Genomic DNA, 14,571 nt, shown 5'->3' on the forward strand with positions numbered 1-14,571 from the left:
GCAGTAGTCGGTGCTGTTACAAAAATACAGCATGTTTTATTGTTTTTCAGCGTGTTGAACAGCATGGCTTGTGTTCACTGAAACAAAATACATTAGTGGTGTTCATTATAGTACCAGCAGGGTGGATTACCATTTGGGTGTGTAGTTTGTATTTTATTCAGTAGTCAACACTGCAGTGCAGTACGTAACCAAAGAAACACCGAAGGCAATACCCTTTGATGACTTGAGAAACCACTTATAAGTTGCAGATGTTTTATCACACACAGTTATTACATTAATTATGCACACAGAGTATCTCAATAATTAATTCCTGCATTCACCCCCCCCATCAGTTTTTATTCATGCACTCTACAACCACTCTCATGGGTACATTTCAATCAACACAGGTTAGACTTAATAAATAATTTGTAAAGTAAGACTCCACATTTACACTGACATAATAGCTTAGTACCAAAAATAACGGAAGACGACTCTCATTTTTAGGTTTGACTCCATAAGAAAAGCAACTGTAGTGCAAAATTACAAATCGAGGGTCTCTTCCCTCAGAGGTTCAGGACGTGCTGCAGAGGTGTAAGTTGTTACTTAAAAGAAATCCTGAGATAAAGCGACCTTCAGTGCTGCCTTACAAAGCCGAAACGCAGCAACTACGCGTTTGATAATGAGATCAGACATGCAGCCGACGTTTTACTTACAATATAGACATGAATGTGCCATAGAGGTGTGTCATTTTTGTGAGTTAAAAGAATAAATAAACATTTGAACAATCCTACAACTGCTAGTTACAACTAGCTGGAGAAAAGGCCTCAGCTCAAGAAAATTTACCCACTTTTTCCTGTTACTTCTACTTTGATGCTCCGACCAGGAACTCACATTGTTTACATTGTTAAATCAAAGTTCTGCACTGAAAACTGGGTAAAAGTTTAAAAGTATTATTGCAAAATGTACTTAAAATATTAAAAGAAAAAGTGCTCGATGCAGGAAAAACCCCTGTAACTGTTTTCACACATTATATAATCAAATTATCTTAATATGCACGAATGGCAAAGCAGAATTTTACAGTGGAGCTCATTTGGAACTTATTTTTTTCTTACATTCCTGCAACTATTGATTATTTTCATGATTCATTTATGTTCTAATTATTTTCTCCATTAATAAACTTATGATTTCATTTGTAAAAATAGTGACTAGTTGATCAATCGACTAATAGTTTCACTTTAGCTGTACTTGTAAAACCTGTTGGGTAGCTTAAGGAAAAAAAAACAAGATCATTTCATAATCTCTGCATATGTTCAGTTACTGCAAGGTAAGATCAGATAAATGCTGTCATGAAAAGACTGCGGTCAAAAACAGTACTTTAGTAAGTGTACTGAATTACAACACACTACTGGCTCCAACATTTCAGTAAACAGGTTTGCCAATAATGCAACAGTTGCAAGAGATGAACTAGCCGCCTCTGACTACAATAAAATTGTTTTTTTGTTCCGATTTTTCTCAGACACCATATTTTATTTGAATTCTTTAAATAAAAGATAGTCATTAACCCTTGCGTTGTCCTGCGGGTCAAAATTGATGCGGTTTAAAGTTTGAAAATGTGGGGGGGGGAAAATCTATTTTCACAGTGAAACTTCTGATGTCCACATTTTAAACATTTTTGAGGAAATCTCTGAACATTTTTTGGCAGAAAAAAAATGTTAAAAATGCTTCTTAAGAACATTCACAAAAAAAAAAACAAAAAACAACCAAAATCCAGCGAATTTCACTGGATTTTGTTTGATTTTTTTTGTGAATATTCTTAAAGAAAATATCAGAAGTTTTACTTATATGTAAACACTTCAGATATTTTTAGGATTTTTTTGGAAGATTTTTACTAATTTAAAAAAATATATTTACGAGAATTTTCTTGCCAAATTTGGGAGATTTAAAAAAAAATATTAAGGGAAACTTTTAAGCAATTACTGGAATTTTGTTCTTGAAGGTTTTGCAAATTTTCAAAAATTTGGGGATTTTTTTTTGCTGAATTTTTGGATTTTTTCCAGACAAGGAAACAATATGTTTTTGGGCTCATGAGGACACAGGAGGGTTAACTGGTTTTTAGACTTTGTGCAAAGCCAGTGACGATTAATCACCTTGAAAAGCTTAAAATGGACGTTTTACACCATGATGGGTACAGTTTTGGATAAAACCTTTCAAGCCATTTTTCTCACTGCTCCTGTAGTTACTGTTCTCTGACTTTGTAAGGCAGAATAATAACCTCTAGTTCAAGACAACCATACGAGTTAAATACTGTTGAGAAATGAAACCTCAGCCAACTATCAACTGTTAAATGACAGTTTCAGAGCTTCTCATACCGACTGTGGACTGCTCTCATGTAGCTGAAATGAGTCCTAAATCTCCTTCTCGTGACCACTTGGCTGCTAAAAACCAGCTTCTGAGGAGGCACACAGATAAGAGAAAACCAAACAGAACTTAGTTACAACCCGACAGGTCGGATCTTGGTTTAAAGTTAAACAGACTTCTCAGAGGATACACGTGATGACATCATTGGTTTAAAGTTGCAGCTCTAAAAGGTTGGTCAGCGGTCAAAAGTTAAGAAACGAGAAAGCGGAAACTGTCTGACTGCTACTAGACGCAACGGAATTACAAACTGAGGGAGCATCCTCGGCGGTTTCTATGCAAGTCGGAGAGGAGTTCACTGAGCAGTCAGACTCCTGCACAGTTTGGTTTTCCTTTAAGTTCTCTTCTGTTTTGTCCAACTCTGTTTGGGAGGTTTCTCTTTCGAGCAGTGGCCTCCCTTTGGTCACCAGCTCCATGCCTCTGAACAGGGACAGTCTGCTGCGATGGGCGGCATCGCTCTGAGCCTCACATGAAGGAGGGGGGCTTTTGTCTCTGATAACCCGTGGAGCTCCTGCAGTCGGTTTAACCTCAGCAGTCCTGACTGGCTGCATCTGATTTTCCACTAATTCTCGCTCCTCGTTACCGTCTTCCATCAGCTCCCCTGTGGAGTCGCTCTGGTCCAGACCAGAAGGGGAAGATGGATTAATTGGCAGTGAGGGGACATCTGCAGGCGAGCTGTCAGGCTGATAAAGTTGAAGGTTTTCCGCCGAGTGTTTTGGTACTAAACTGTCAGAGTATGTAGATGTGTGATTAATCGCTGGCTGATGGTTACTGTTCTGCCTGCTAGAAGCTGAAGGTCCGCCCATCAGAGCCTCAAATTGTCGCAAGATCTGGTAAGAGGAGATAAGCGCAAAAAAAAAAAAAAAAATATGCACAGTCACTTCAAGTGTTTTCCAGTTTTGTCTTATCAGTCTGCACAGTGTGTAGCTTCCTGCCTCTGCCTCTTACCTTGGTGGCTTTGTTTGCCACGGGTCCTGGAGGCCCGTCGCTCAGCTGGCGAAGTCTACGCTGTGTAGCTCCGAACATTTGTTCCAAAGAGAGGAGGTCAGAGGTCATGAGGCACGCGACCGCGCACAGAGCACGCTGCAGAAATGCAGACACACCGTCAGAGAAAATGCACAACATCACAAAGAAAATTCAGATCAGGCAGTGAGTCCCTTTTACCATCTTAACGGTATATGAAGGATCTTGAAGCTTGCTTGAGAGTAGCTCCACCACGACCTCACAGTTAAGAATGAAGCACCTGATGAGTGAAGGAACACAGAAACCTCAAATGATTCTAAACAAACCACGTTCTAAAAGAAGAATCGGCCCATGTTGCTGCATTCTCAGCGTGACTACAGATCCACTGACTCTTTGATGAAGAGTTGGCTCTCCTCTCTGGACAGGAAAACTCTGGAGCCTTCAGTCAGTCTGTTGATGAGGGCCGTCTCCTGACCACAGTCCCCCAACTGCAGGGCTTCCACCCTGCACACCAACACACGAGAGGAGAATGACAATGAAGACCGAGAAAGTCACAGTCTTATGCTTTTATGGCCTAAAATATATTAACCATCTAAGAAAAGTGACATCACTGCTAAGAAGTAAGAAAAGTTTAACCCTCTGAATCTGATGAATAATTTAAAAAAAAAGACATTTCCACATTTGTCAAGCCACATATTGTAAAAACAGACAAAAAAGTCATTGGATTTTACACTTTATGAAGGTCCATGAAGGTTAAAATTGTGATAAAACAAGAAAGTCTTTTCATTCTACATGCCTCTTTTATACATTTGTTAAAAATAAAGCAGTCAACAGATTGGGCAACAAACAAAATAATTCTGCACTTCCTGGCAAAAGTGATGAGTGAACCACAGCGACACCACAAAAAGTCAGAGACTTTTGCTAAACAGGCTGAACAGCAGACTGTGTTTACACAGAGCAGAGAGAAGACAAGAATGGAAACTAACTCAGAATGGAAGTAGTGAAATATTTAGATTATGCACAGTTGCCTCAAGCAGATTTTTTGTCACCAGTATTGGTAACTCCGGTGGGCACTATAATGTTGATTCAAGTTTTATTTTTTTGTAAAATACATGACAAGAAAAGCACTCTCAGAGCACAGTACTCCACCAAGGCTGCTCAGTCATTGTATAATTTCTGACGGATAAATCCCAATAAGTCCGCAGCTTTGGATTTGGAGTAGGATCACAAATCTGCTGACGTGGCGTTGACTTGTTGTCATAGTTACAGTGATGCCGTGCAGCTATCTCGCAATGATACAGAAATCGAGAACAAATCCGTGGATCCAGACTATAAGCCATATCACTCAAAATCTAATCACTTGCTCCTTGTGCCATTTCTGACCTTCCCTGAAATTTTCATCCAAATCCGTTAGTCCGGTTTTGAGCAATGTTGCGCACAGACAGACAAACAGACGGACAAATGTACGCCGACCGCCACTTAACTCTGCTGAGGCTCCACCTCCTTGGCGTAGTACTAATCAGAGAAATCCAAGTTATGTTTCTTTATTTTTTTATCACTTATGACATTATAACTTCAATATACTGCACAAAAGTCACGGAGTTGTCTCTACTTCCCTTCAAACATGCAGGACTTTATATTGCAGTGTAAAATGAGCCACAGAGACTAAAAATGTGGCAGGAGGAAAATCTGAAATACATAACTGGGCTGAAAATTGCTGAATCTACAAGCCAACTTTGCCACTGACCGTTCTGATAGGTCCCCACTGCTCTCTCTGCTGGCCCCTGATTGGCTCCCTGTTCCAGCTGACTTGCTGCCCACAGAAGCCCTGCTGTTGGCAGCGATGTCCTGAGAGGAGTTATGAGAGGAGCTGTTGCCGCTGTCCGTCTCCTCCCAGCCGCCTCCTACCTGCCCTGGACACCGCTTGGTCACTGCTGTGGGGAACACACATGGTAGTCTGAGACGCTATTTAACCCTCCTGTTGTCCTCATTTACAGGTACCAAAAAATATTGTTTCCTTGAGTGCCAAAAAAAGGCAAAAAATTCAGAAAAAATTTCCAAAAAATTCTGAAAATTTGCAAAACCTTCAGGAAGAAAATTCCAATAATTCCTTAAAAGTTTTATTTTTTAAAAATCCCCCAAATTTGGCAAGAAAATTCTTGTAAATATTTTCAAAAATGAGTAAATCTTGCAAAAAAAAATTCCTAAAAATATCTAAAGTTATTGCATATACACTCAACAAAAATATAAACGCAACACTTTTGTTTTTGCTTCCATTTTTTATGAGATGAACTCGAAGATCTAAAACTTTTTCCACATACACAATATCACCATTTCTCTCAAATATTGTTTACAAATCTGTCTAAATCTGTGACAGTGAGCACTTCTCCTTTGCTGAGGGGCCGTTTACACGAGGACCATCCTAACAGAAAACGCAAAAGTGGCGTCTTGTCATTTCACGTTTAGACGAGCGGTTTTGAAGGAAATCTGCATATATACGGTGACTCTATAGTGTGTGGAATTCGATTGGATATGCATGCCAGGCAGCTGGGTGGCGCTGTGATAAAACTCTGCCATGTCTACGCGCATGCTTACTATCTCCCTTTTCGGATCTCCGCCGCGGTAAATGTTCATGAATGGAATCTGTACGGATTCTGTACGTTTGTTGGTACGACTCCTGTAGTGTACATAGAGCTGCCAGAGTTGCTTGAAGGTAGGAAGGATGGAAATAATCACACATCTTTGTTTACTTCCTTGTACCGGCCGGCAAACCAAAGCACGTATGTGACGTAATCGCGTACGCGACGTGGTCAGATCTCGGCAAAGTTTTGCGTTTTGCTGTTTAGACGGAAACGTAACGGCGGAGCGTTTTCTACTTTTCCACTCTGGAGGCCGGTTTCAAATTTTTGCGTTTTCAAGCCCCCAAAACGCCGTCCTCGTATAAACTATAGGGTGTTTTGTTGAAATATTTTGCCGTTTTCACCTGCAAGCGTCCTCGTGTAAACGGCCCCTGAGATAATCCATCCCACCTCACAGGTGTGCCATATCAAGATGCTGATTAGACACCATGATTAGTGCACAGGTGTGCCTTAGACTGCCCACAATAAAAGGCCACTGAGCATGTTTGGGCTGATGTGGTTACACGTGGTCTGTGGTTGTGAGGCTGGTTGGATGTACTGCCAAATTCTCTGAAATGCCTTTGGAGACGGCTTATGGTAGAGAAATGAACATTCAATACACCAGCAACAGCTCTGGTTGACATTCCTGCTGTCAGCATGCCAATTGCACGCTCCCTCAAATCTTGCAACATTTGTGGCATTGTGCTGTGTGATAAAACTGCACCTTTCAGAGTGGCCTTTTATTGTGGGCAGTCTAAGGCACACCTGTGCACTAATCATGGTGTCTAATCAGCATCTTGATATGGCACACCTGTGAGGTGGGATGGATTATCTCAGCAAAGGAGAAGTGCTCACTGTCACAGATTTAGACAGATTTGTGAACAATATTTGAGAGAAATGGTGATATTGTGTATGTGGAAAAAGTTTTAGATCTATGAGTTCATCTCATATAAAATGGGAGCAAAAACAAAAGTGTTGCGTTTCTATTTTTGTTGAGTGTATATCTATAAATCTTCAAATACTTTCTTTGATAACATTCACAAAAAAATCAACCAAAATCCAACGAATTTTGCTTGATTTTGGTTGATTTTTTTTTTGTGACTGTTCTTAAAGAAACATTTTTAACATTTCTCTTTTCCCACCAAAAAATGTTCAAAGATTTCCCAAAAAAAAGCTGAAAATGTGGACATCAGAACTTTCACTGTGAAAATATTTCCCCCCCACACATTTTCAAACCTTAAACCGGATCAGTTTTGTTCTGCAAGACGACACGAGGGTAAAAGAAAGTTTTCTTAACAGAAGTTGTATGTACCTCTTTTCACTTAAAAAATGATCAACATGTCATTTTGCCTACTTTTTTGTGACCTTTATGATGCATAGCATGTATTTCTACGCAGAATCTGAAGAAACTCTGACCTTTTGGTCCACAAGCAGGCAGGTTATAGGCACACGCCGGCACGGCCACCTCTATGGGTGCGGAAGGCGCCACCACGGCCCGGTAATTGTTGTCATGGAGACGGATGCCCTGGTGCTCAGTCGGGGGGAGGACAGCGCTGGCCACTACTTCGGCAGCTTTCTGGATCTTATCCAGTATGGAGTCGCTGCCTACTGGAAGGTACAGAGACGGCAGAGGAACAGAAATTTACCCACAGAACATTTTGATTTGTTCGTACGGTGAAATGTGCGTCGCTCACCTGTCGCCTGCTTCCCTGGACTGTATCCAAAGCCCTGCATTCCTGACCTGTGGGAAGACGCCGATCCCATACCTGAGCAGAAAGACATAGAGGATCTATTGTATTCAGTGAAATACGACGACTGAGAATCTTATGCAACTGACTGAAAAGACTAGAAGCTCTTCTCATACTAGTTCATTACGCTGACCGGGTGATGTATAGCGGTGCTTTTCAAAGTCCACACTGAACTGTTAGTCTATCTGGATATGCTCTGCTATACGCTACAAAATGTACCGATTCCTGTTTTGAAAGGCATGCTATTTTTTTAAAAGGGGAAATAAACATCAAAGTTACAGCATTTATCAGAGCCACAGCCTAAAAACAGAACGAATCATTGGATTTTCACATTTCTGCTGGTCCTTGAACTGCTCATCTGTGGCGTGAAAGTAAAACTGAAACTTAAAATCTTGACATTCAAAAAAATCATATTCATTTGCATGCCATATTCAAAAATTCACAATTTCTTGGTGCGAAACCGATTTAGTAAAAAAAATAAAAATTCTGTTCGGTATTTTCAAATGCGCTTTCTATCCATCAAGATCTTTACAGCAAGATGAATGTGGTTTTAATTGTGATTTCATTTCTTAATGTTGACTGCAAAGGCTACATTTTAATGCTATACCAGAGAATGAGTGTCTCATTTTCAATTTCTGCAATTTGTCTAAATGTAAGAATATATTTGAGTCAGAAATAAGTAACGACTGCAACTGTGTGAGCTGCTTCTGCCTCGGATTCATGCTGGTTCAGCCACAAATGATGTGATGTTTGTGTTGTAATCAGAGTTCAGGAGGTCAGACTGACTGCAGGTTAACAGAATGTATGTATGTGGACTGTCTTAAACTAGAATGTATTCTATTCTAAAGTTAGAAGTGAGCCGATTGTTATTTTGTCATCACCAATTGTTCCAGACCTCTGCCCATGAATAAGAATCAGGCATGGAAATACATTTGATGAACAGTATTTTCACAGAGAACACATCAGGAACAAAGGTGCAAAAAGCTGGATTTGGTTTGGTATTATTAAAATACACAAATTTATCAAGCATATATCTAATTTCCTGCTTCTTTTATGACCATTTTTTTACTAATTCATTCTAATTTTAAGTTGTTTTTTTTCCCCCAATGGGTGAAAAATCTCTCTTTTAGGCCAAATCGGACTCATTTACAGCGCTTTTTCCTCAAAGAGCACTCTGTGCATGCAATTCAGAGATGACTTTTCAAATGCAGAATCAATCGAAAAAGATTGTCTTAGCAGGAGAATTATTACTCTGCCACGGATTTGTAAAAAAATTCTGGACCATGGTGAGATAGCGTCACGGCGTCACTGTAACTATGACTACAAGTGAACACTAGCTGCCTGCTCATGATCACGTGACTGTGATCCTACTGCAAATCGACCACTGTGGACCACAAATTTTTAAAAGATTTCGACTGAGCAGCCTTGACAGAGTACTGCGCTCTCTGAGTGATTTTCTTGTTTTTGAGGCGGGGTCAAGTATCGTTGGTGCAGCTTCAGTCCTCAGATCATTTGCATTAAGCCATAAAGAAAGCATGAGCTGCTACATGTAATATGATTCCCAGTACGGCTAATTTATGTCCTATTCCAATCAAAGCAGACGTCAAAATAAATAAAGTTATTGAGAACATCTGCAGGTCTTATAAGAAAAAAAAAAAGAAGCTATGAGCCCAAGCAGATTTTGTGAGGAATTCCCATAATTTTAAACTATTTGACACTGGCGTAGGTTCGATAAACTGCTAAACAATCCCGCATGACAATGTTATTTATCAAAGAGTATTATGTACGGTCATCATCATTAAGTTATTTCTCTTACTCACCCATTGTTGGAGGAGCAAGGCAGAGCGGAGAGATGCTACTCCTGGTGGAAATTGCATCTGTGAAAAGTAACCGGGCTACTTCCTGTAAATGAGTAACAAACAATTCATTATTCTACCCATCACAAATGTGTAATCAGCTTTATAATAATGAGATGATGACAATTTACAACCTATGTTTTACCTGTGCTGTATTCCTAACTTTCTGGTACAGCGCTGTGCCGTGGATGGGATCAGGAGGCCCACTGTAAACTACACAAACAACGTGAATGTTCACGTAGCCAAGCAGCCGCAAGGCGATGAGAGTAAAATAACGCTAAAAGCACAAGTGACTGATGTCCTACCTGATGCTTGCTGGATGAAGGTGGAGTTCCTTCTGAGTTCTGTGAGGAAATCATTTGAGCCATGACCACAGAGATGGACAAAGATCTTCAGCACCTGACAGAGCAGAAGCAACAACACAACATTAAGTTATTCATAGCCAGGAGTGAAAGGGAAAAAAAATGAAAGCAACCCTACACTTTAAGGACACCGAGAACTGCTCTCACCTTAAGTTTGACGTGACAGGACTCCACTTGAAGCCTCTCCAGCAGATACTCCAACAAACACTGACCACACCCTGAAGATTCGTGAGAGATTTCTGCAGTGATGGTGGTTAAGCGGAAAATACTTCATTAGATAGTAAACATTTTTAAGACATTATTATATATCATTTATTTGTTCTTGTTTTTATTTTCAGATTTTGTCTGCTTTTTTTATTTAAAGCAAAAAACAAACAAACTACAAACTGTTTTATTGTGGAAGTTTTAATTAGTTTAGGGGCTTTTTGAGAGTACGATTTGACTTAAAGTCCTCCATGTGAAAGATCAATAATTCTTTACATGAAACTTGCACACAATATATTTTTTAATACGGCACTACACTTTCCTAACCCTTCGGTATCAGAAAGGGAAAAATTCATGGGCTCCCATTAATCGAAAATATTACTGCTTGGCTTTTAACTCGTTTCACTAGAAGTGACCGCATCATCACTCCAGTTCCTTGCATTGGTTGCAAGTTAGTTTTAGAGTTGATTTTAAAATAATATTGCTTGTTTTAATTCCTAACATGGCATGTGTGGTCTGTAAACCTGTCTTGAGTCTGACCACTGTTTGAGATCCTTCGTCAGGAACCTTCTTACTGTTACTGAACCTCGCTTTGTGAACAGATGTGATCAGGCCTTTGCTGTTTGTGCCCTTGTGGTATGAAATTGCCTCCCAGAGGATCTCAGAGCGGCAACATCATTGTCTTTGAAGTCTAAATTCTCTGATTTCAGCTTCTGTAAGTTCAATATTTTCTGGTTAATTTACTACTTTAGGACAGTAAAATGAATATCTGGGGGCAAAAAAAGACATTCATCCTCTTGAGCTCTGGAAAGCACTAGTCGACACAAATGTACTGGTACGTCTTTTTCTAACCTTTCATATATCATATAACTATTTGAATAGTCGAGACAATAAGCAACAGATTACTCTACAATGGAAATAAGTTTTTGTTGCAGTCCTACTATCTATTATGTTAATCTATTTGTGTCTCTTTCATTTGCATTCTCGTTGGTTTTGTTCTTCTACATATTTGGTGCTTTGCCTGCTTGGTTTTAGCCCTATATTTGTATGTCTACACCTTCAACGTTGGGTTTAGAATGCTGCCATATAAAGGAGGTTATTATTAATATTATTAGTATGATGTTACTTGTACAGCTTTCAGACGTTACAGAGACCAGCCAGTGTGAGATTGCTTCCTAAACCACCACAGAAAGCTGCCAAAGGATACTTCCAATCTCTTGGAACAGGTAGCCAGGACAGGGGTTTTCATCATCTGCTGTAGCCTTCATCAGGGTTGGCACCTTAAATAGGTAGGTTAGATGATGAACAAAAGTCTAGATTGCAAAGTTAGCACCAAATCTTGTTCCACACAACACATGCACTGAACACAACCATTTATCAGCTTGATTAACAGTGAAACAGACTCTGACACGACTACAAAACTTGGCATGACACCAGGGTGTGCCAGTTCAGTTTACCACAAACTGAGGGATACACCAGTGTCCAGTGACTGTCTGCTGACTTCAGTCTCTAATGAAACTAACTGACATGTCCATTAAAACACAACAAGCAATCACTAATTATGTTTGATCATGCTGTTAGCTAGCAGGCTAGCAGCAAGCTATGGTCTCGCATAGCTTAACTGATTTAAACGGACATGTCAGGGGTATCTCGTACTCCACATGCTTCTTTTATCTGCTAACAGTTTTGTCAGGAAGTAAGGACTGTAAACATGACTTACTTTCTGGAGAAAAGCTAACCGTTCCATAAATGTTGCCATGATTTAGCAGTCCTAGCTGCGGGTTACTCATCTTCCTCTTGGGGCTACGAGTGGAGGGCGGGGCTCGACCTGACAGCAAGCCAATCACAGAGCATCAGGTAGCAAGCCTCAAGATTATTGGTGCTTTTGTTCCTCTTAAGGTCGGAAAACAGCGAATCAGCTACCCGATAGCAGCAACCACCCCTTTGATTGACACAGGGATGAACGAATCCTATTTGCAAATATTGTCCCGGACGTTTAATTGACGACAGGGTCAACAATATGGCGCTGTCCGTGGTTTTCGTGTTTACCGCATCTGATGGTTGATGTGTAATTTTTATTTACATGTGCTTAGCACAACTGAAGCAGCGCTGGCTTTGGAATGATCTATTCTTCTCTACTGTTTACCTGAAAAACCAAAGGACTTGTGTTAGTGCTCGAGCAGCACCATGTCTGGGTCAAATGTGTGGACTCGCAGCCGGGAGAGATTGAGAATTTTCCCCGAACTTTTAGCGCAGTGTGCGGACGAGGTAAGCTGCGACAGGGGAGGGTTGCTGGGATACTGCAAGGCGAAATGAACTGTGAACGTCCTGAACTCAAAAATGACACTATTTACGTTACAATTTAGTCCACATCCACCGAAAACCACGACATAGGACCACAGAACTATGTATATATTATATATTTTCGTTTTTCCAACACAACACACACATAGACTTTCCCCATAGAGCTTTTTAATATCATACATGCGGTCTGTAGCAGTGATGCTCCACATGTAAAAACTCATTATATAGCTTTTAAATCATTGTACTGCTGTGAGGTATATACAATATACACAGCAGATGCCAAATTATATACAGCCAAATATGGAGACATAAATGGGTATATTTCGACTTTTGGATCCAGTTGTTTAACTATGAATATACTTGTATTTTTAAAAATTGAACTCTGTGTACAATATATTTATAGAAGGGTTTATTTTTGTGTGAATAGGTTCAATTTTGCTGTCATTACTCAATATATTGTGGAGTTACACAATAAAAAGCAGCTACAAATAATGAAACAAACCATAAATTGTAAAAAAAAAAAATAATAATAATTAGAGGAACAATAGATCAGCACGAGAATAATGGAATATTACATTGACAGACAAATATGCTACATGCACAGAATCCTTAATTGGTGTCTCCTGTTATGGATTTTTAAGGGTTGATGCCAATTATTAGTAATCAAAGAACACAAAACTTTGTTTTTTTGGGTTTTACATACTCAAAAGTGCATTTTTCAACATTTAACCTTCAGTGATTGGCTATTATATTTGATAACTACTGAAGACCACAGAGCAGTGGCTACAGATGGAAAGCACTGGCTGCATTATACCTAAAGTGGCACATTTATAAATGAATTTATGCAGAATTGGTTTTAAAAAGTAACACTAGCTGAAAAATGTTGAATCCTTACACATCAAGTATACTGAAGAAAACTCCAAACAGTATTTTTAATCAATTCTATCATCGGTGGGCAAGTATTCACTGCTCTAACACATGGCATCTATCTACAATAAAATGGATGGCATGAAACAACCAAGCACGGACTATTTTAGAAGTAATAATGGGCAGGTTCGAAATGGATCCACAAAATCACAGTTTATGTCGTTTTGGTGAAGTTGGCAGCTGTTTTGGAAGATAAGATTATGTTGTCGAACATCTAGAAACTATTTCTTCGACAAATGTTGGAGTTGTGGACATTCAAATGCTATGCAGGATCCAGCCGACAATACCAACAGCCCATTATTGTCTCTCGTCATCTGTGGCATTAATGTCATTTGAATAAAGCTGCATTTTAAGGTGGCCTTTCAACTTTCTAAATTGTAATGCATAGATAGTAGTGAGAAGGACTAAAGATATACAAAACAATACAACAGAATTACTAAGACTTTTTTTATACTTGTAACGCATCATCTTGAATAGTCCTTCTCTCCCTCTCAACCCCCCATGTGAGCCAGGCTCTGCTCAAGGTTTCTTCTCGTTAAACGGGAGCTTATTCTTGCCGCTGCCACCTTAGGGCTTGCTCTGGGGGTTCAGGCCATCGGGGTTCTGCAAAGTGTCTTGAGAGAATCTGAATTCCAATTGGCACCATATAAATAAAATTGAATTTTCCACAGAAAGAGGACAGTAAAAAAAAGACAGTGGTATATCTAGTATGTCTTTGTCTAATGCCAAACGTGTGCGATTCAGGCGGCGGTGTACGGAAAGTGTGTAGCAGCGACCACAACAGGCAGACAGGAGCTGAAGAAAGATCTGTGTGTCAAAGAGTTTGAAGCACTGAAGACCTGCTTTACAAATGCAGTAAGTCCACAAAGCAGCATTCCTGGTAGTGGATTTACTGGACACGGTGGTGATTAATTCCCTTATCATTTGAATTGCAGGCCAAGAAGAGAGCCAAGTGAATGGGAGCTGCCCAGACGTAGGAGCAGCAAATTCAGTGGACCAACTTGAACAGTTTATGCCTGTGGAGCAGACCTCACTTTCCAACCTGACTGGCTGGAAATATTTTCTGTTTTGACTGCATGTTGTCGCAGTAGAGATAAACCATGAAGCGCCGCCACATTCTGTAATATGCAAGGCTGACACAGTTACGTAATATAGAGAATAAAATATTTCTGATTTTATCCGTTTCTATTGTTTG

General features: G+C 39.8%; 2 protein-coding genes across 3 annotated transcripts; one reads left to right on the forward strand and one right to left on the reverse strand.

The window, feature by feature from the left end:
• Positions 1-4: 4 nt before the first annotated feature.
• On the reverse strand, positions 5-11,989 carry tepsin (TEPSIN adaptor related protein complex 4 accessory protein). 2 transcript variants are annotated; one of them, XM_051939662.1, is made up of 13 exons: positions 11,866-11,989; positions 11,353-11,425; positions 10,089-10,180; positions 9,885-9,978; positions 9,725-9,792; positions 9,544-9,625; positions 7,670-7,741; positions 7,392-7,580; positions 5,105-5,291; positions 3,748-3,861; positions 3,559-3,637; positions 3,343-3,477; positions 5-3,224 (listed from the first exon to the last, which is right to left on the reverse strand). In XM_051939662.1, exons 1-13 carry the CDS (start codon positions 11,902-11,904, stop codon positions 2,580-2,582), a joined length of 1,869 nt encoding a protein of 622 aa, XP_051795622.1. In that variant the 5' UTR covers positions 11,905-11,989; the 3' UTR covers positions 5-2,579. The 2 variants fall into 2 exon arrangements, with proteins under 2 accessions (XP_051795622.1, XP_051795621.1); XM_051939661.1 differs by having other exon boundaries at positions 7,392-7,583.
• Positions 11,990-12,136: 147 nt separating this feature from the next.
• Positions 12,137-14,554, forward strand: ndufaf8 (NADH:ubiquinone oxidoreductase complex assembly factor 8). Its single transcript, XM_022186939.2, has 3 exons — positions 12,137-12,413; positions 14,121-14,231; positions 14,312-14,554. The coding sequence occupies exons 1-3, from the start codon at positions 12,333-12,335 to the stop codon at positions 14,330-14,332; spliced, it is 213 nt and encodes a 70-aa protein (XP_022042631.1). The 5' UTR covers positions 12,137-12,332; the 3' UTR covers positions 14,333-14,554.
• Positions 14,555-14,571: the final 17 nt, after the last annotated feature.

This window comes from Acanthochromis polyacanthus, chromosome 19 (genome assembly GCF_021347895.1).
Source record: "Acanthochromis polyacanthus isolate Apoly-LR-REF ecotype Palm Island chromosome 19, KAUST_Apoly_ChrSc, whole genome shotgun sequence".
Classification (NCBI taxonomy): domain Eukaryota; kingdom Metazoa; phylum Chordata; class Actinopteri; family Pomacentridae; genus Acanthochromis; species Acanthochromis polyacanthus.

Coding starts and splice junctions, on each gene's coding strand:
- tepsin (XM_051939661.1), bottom strand. CDS start 11,904: ATGGCAACATTTATGGAACGGTTAGCTTTTCTCCAGAAA. Junction 10,181..11,352: donor CCTGTTCCAAGAGATTGGAA/GTATCCTTTGGC, acceptor CCATCACTGCAG/AAATCTCTCACGAATCTTCA. Junction 7,742..9,543: donor CCTTGCTCCTCCAACAATGG/GTGAGTAAGAGA, acceptor CTTTCTGCTCAG/GTATGGGATCGGCGTCTTCC.
- ndufaf8 (XM_022186939.2), top strand. CDS start 12,333: ATGTCTGGGTCAAATGTGTGGACTCGCAGCCGGGAGAGATTGAGAATT. Junction 12,414..14,120: donor TAGCGCAGTGTGCGGACGAG/GTAAGCTGCGAC, acceptor TGTGCGATTCAG/GCGGCGGTGTACGGAAAGTG. Junction 14,232..14,311: donor AGACCTGCTTTACAAATGCA/GTAAGTCCACAA, acceptor TTTGAATTGCAG/GCCAAGAAGAGAGCCAAGTG.